Below are 2,500 nucleotides of genomic sequence, written 5' to 3'. Positions count from 1 at the left end.
GGGTGAGTTGTAGGGTGGTGGGGGGTAGGTGGGGGGGGAAGAAGTTTCACAGATGATATTTTCATCGAGTTTCATTTCCTTTTTTTTTTTCCAGGACAAAGAGAGAGGCAAACACAAAGACAAAGATCAACACAGCAGGCGCTCGAAAAGTGAAACCAGCTTGCATAAATTGCCGCCAGTACACAACAAGAGAAAGGTCAGTTGTTGTTGTTGCAGCTACTGTTGTCTTTGTCATGCGCCTGTTGTTTGGTTAATTTGGGAATTTTTTTTTTTTCTTCTTCTTCTTTTCTTTTTGGATCAGAAATCTTTGAGATGGAAACGTGTTATGGTGATGTTGTTGTTGTTGTTGTTGTTGTTGGTGGTGGTGGTGGTGGTGGTGGTGGTGGTGGTGGTGGTGTGTGTGTGTGTGTGTGTGTGTGTGTGTGTGTGTGTGTGTGTGTGTGTGTGTGTGCGGATTTGCGTGTGTCTGTGTGTCTGTATGTGTGGGGCTGTGCATGTTTTTGTGTGTGTGCGTCAGTGTGTGTCTGTGTGCATGTGTGTGTGTGTGTGTGTGTGTGTGTGTGTGTGTGTGTGTTTCTGTGCGCGCGCGCGCATGTATGTATGTATGTGTATATGTGTGTGCAATTGTGAGTGCGTATTTGCATGTGTGTTGGCGTGTGTGTATGTGTGTGCGCACGCGCGGTCGCAAGTATGTGTGTGTGTTTGTGTGTGTTGGTGTTTGTGTGTTAGTATGTGTGTGTGTATGTGTTAGTTTATATGTGTGTGTGTGTGTGTGTGTGTGTGTGGGTGTGTAGTGGCTGTGGTTGACGGCAGCTTTAAGTCAATAAAAATGGGGAATGAGATATGAATAATGGGAGGAGGGTGCGTGAGAAGCCTGCTTGACAGGCCCTTGTAAGCCTACTGATGTATGTCGGAAGACCGTGTCCCCCTGTCAACATGGTCGATACCATGCCACGGGGTGTGGGGGGTGGGGGTGGGGGCAGGGGGGAGGGGGAGGAGGGGCAGGGAGGGTGGGGGATGGAGGGGGAGAGGTATAGCGAGATGGTTTGTGAGGGTAGTTAGAGACAGGGAGAGGAAGAGTGTGGGGGGAGGGAGGGAGGGAGTACCAGGGGTTGATTGTGTGTTTGTGTGTGTGTCGATGTTTTACCCTAAAAATACTGTGCTGGCTCTCTCTCTCTCTCTCTCTCTCTCTCTCTCTCTCTCTCTCTCTCTCTCTCTCTCTCTCTCTCTCTCTCTCGCTCTGTCTGTCTGTCTGTCTGTCTGTCTGTGTGCCTGTCTGCCTGTCTGTCTATTTGTTTGTATCTCTTTTCCTTTTTTTTCCGGAGGGGATGGGGGTGTGGGGGCGGGGTATGATTGCTAATATTAATGATACTGTTCCTGTTACATTTTTGACTGTCTCATACTCAGTATTTGTTATCATACATTATTTTATTTTATTGTTGTTGTTGTTTTATTGTTATTATGACGATGATGATTATGATTTAATGTTACTATTATCATCATCATCATCGTCGTCATCATCGCCATCATCATCATCATCATCAGTACTAGTAGTAGCAGCAGCAGCATCTCATTATGATTATCAGTTATCATTATCAGTTATCATTATCATTATCATCATTATCATCAACACAATGCTAAATGTGTTTGTGTGCTGACTGATTCTGTCGTTGCAGCAAGATCCAAAGCTGTACATGTATTACGGGAAGTTTTTTTATGGTTCTGACAATGAAGAGGTAGATTCTTCCTGTCTTTGTCGCTTTGTGTGTTTCCACCCCTTTGTTTTCTTCTCTTTAGCACGTGTGCTCCGCAACAGAAAAAAAGAAAGAACAAAGTATAAACAAAAGCACTGTTGTCTTTGCTGTTCATATGCAAGCTGTATTCCGTATAACCCTGCGACACAAAAAGAAAAGAGATATTGTTATCATATTCTATGCCAAGTAGATGTCTGTTTGTAAGTACAAGTTAGATGACTTCCTCGCTACCCCGCGTATAGAGCATGATTATATTCTGTGTGAAGTAGATATGTCTGTTGTGTAAACACAGACCAGATGACTGCTTTTCCCACAAAACGCATATAAATTATTATCATATTCTATGTAAAGTAGATATGTCTGTTATGTAAACACAGACCAGATGACCGCTTTTTCCACACAACGTATACAAATCATGATTATATTCTGTGCAAAGTAGATATGTCTGTTGTGTAAACAGAGACCAGATGACTGCTTTTCCCACAAAACGCATATACATTATTATCATATTCTATGTAAAGTAGATATGTCTGTTATGTAAACACAGACTAGATGAGTGCCTTAGCCACCCAACACATATAAATCATTATCAAATTCTGTGTAAAGCAGATATGTCTGTTTGCAAAACAGACTATTCGATAATTTGCCACTCCCAAAGATATTATTGTCACGTTTGATATAAAGTAGATATGTTTGGTATGTAAACGCAGATGAGATGACTGTCTTTCCACCCCACACAGACATTG

General features: G+C 42.6%; 1 protein-coding gene across 1 annotated transcript in view; it reads left to right on the top strand.

Moving 5' to 3' along the window:
- Nucleotides 1–2,500, top strand: part of LOC143296253 (uncharacterized) — a 140,919-nt gene that overhangs the window by 59,211 nt on the left and 79,208 nt on the right. The window contains exons 8-9 of the mRNA XM_076608090.1: nucleotides 95–196; nucleotides 1,677–1,736. Coding sequence (XP_076464205.1) covers nucleotides 95–196; nucleotides 1,677–1,736 — 162 coding nt within the window. The remainder of the gene's footprint in view (nucleotides 1–94; nucleotides 197–1,676; nucleotides 1,737–2,500) is intronic.

The sequence above is a fragment of the Babylonia areolata genome, chromosome 21, assembly GCF_041734735.1.
Source record: "Babylonia areolata isolate BAREFJ2019XMU chromosome 21, ASM4173473v1, whole genome shotgun sequence".
Classification (NCBI taxonomy): domain Eukaryota; kingdom Metazoa; phylum Mollusca; class Gastropoda; order Neogastropoda; family Buccinidae; genus Babylonia; species Babylonia areolata.
Note: the sequence above shows the minus strand (reverse complement) of the source record. Positions and strands in the feature narration are given on the sequence as shown.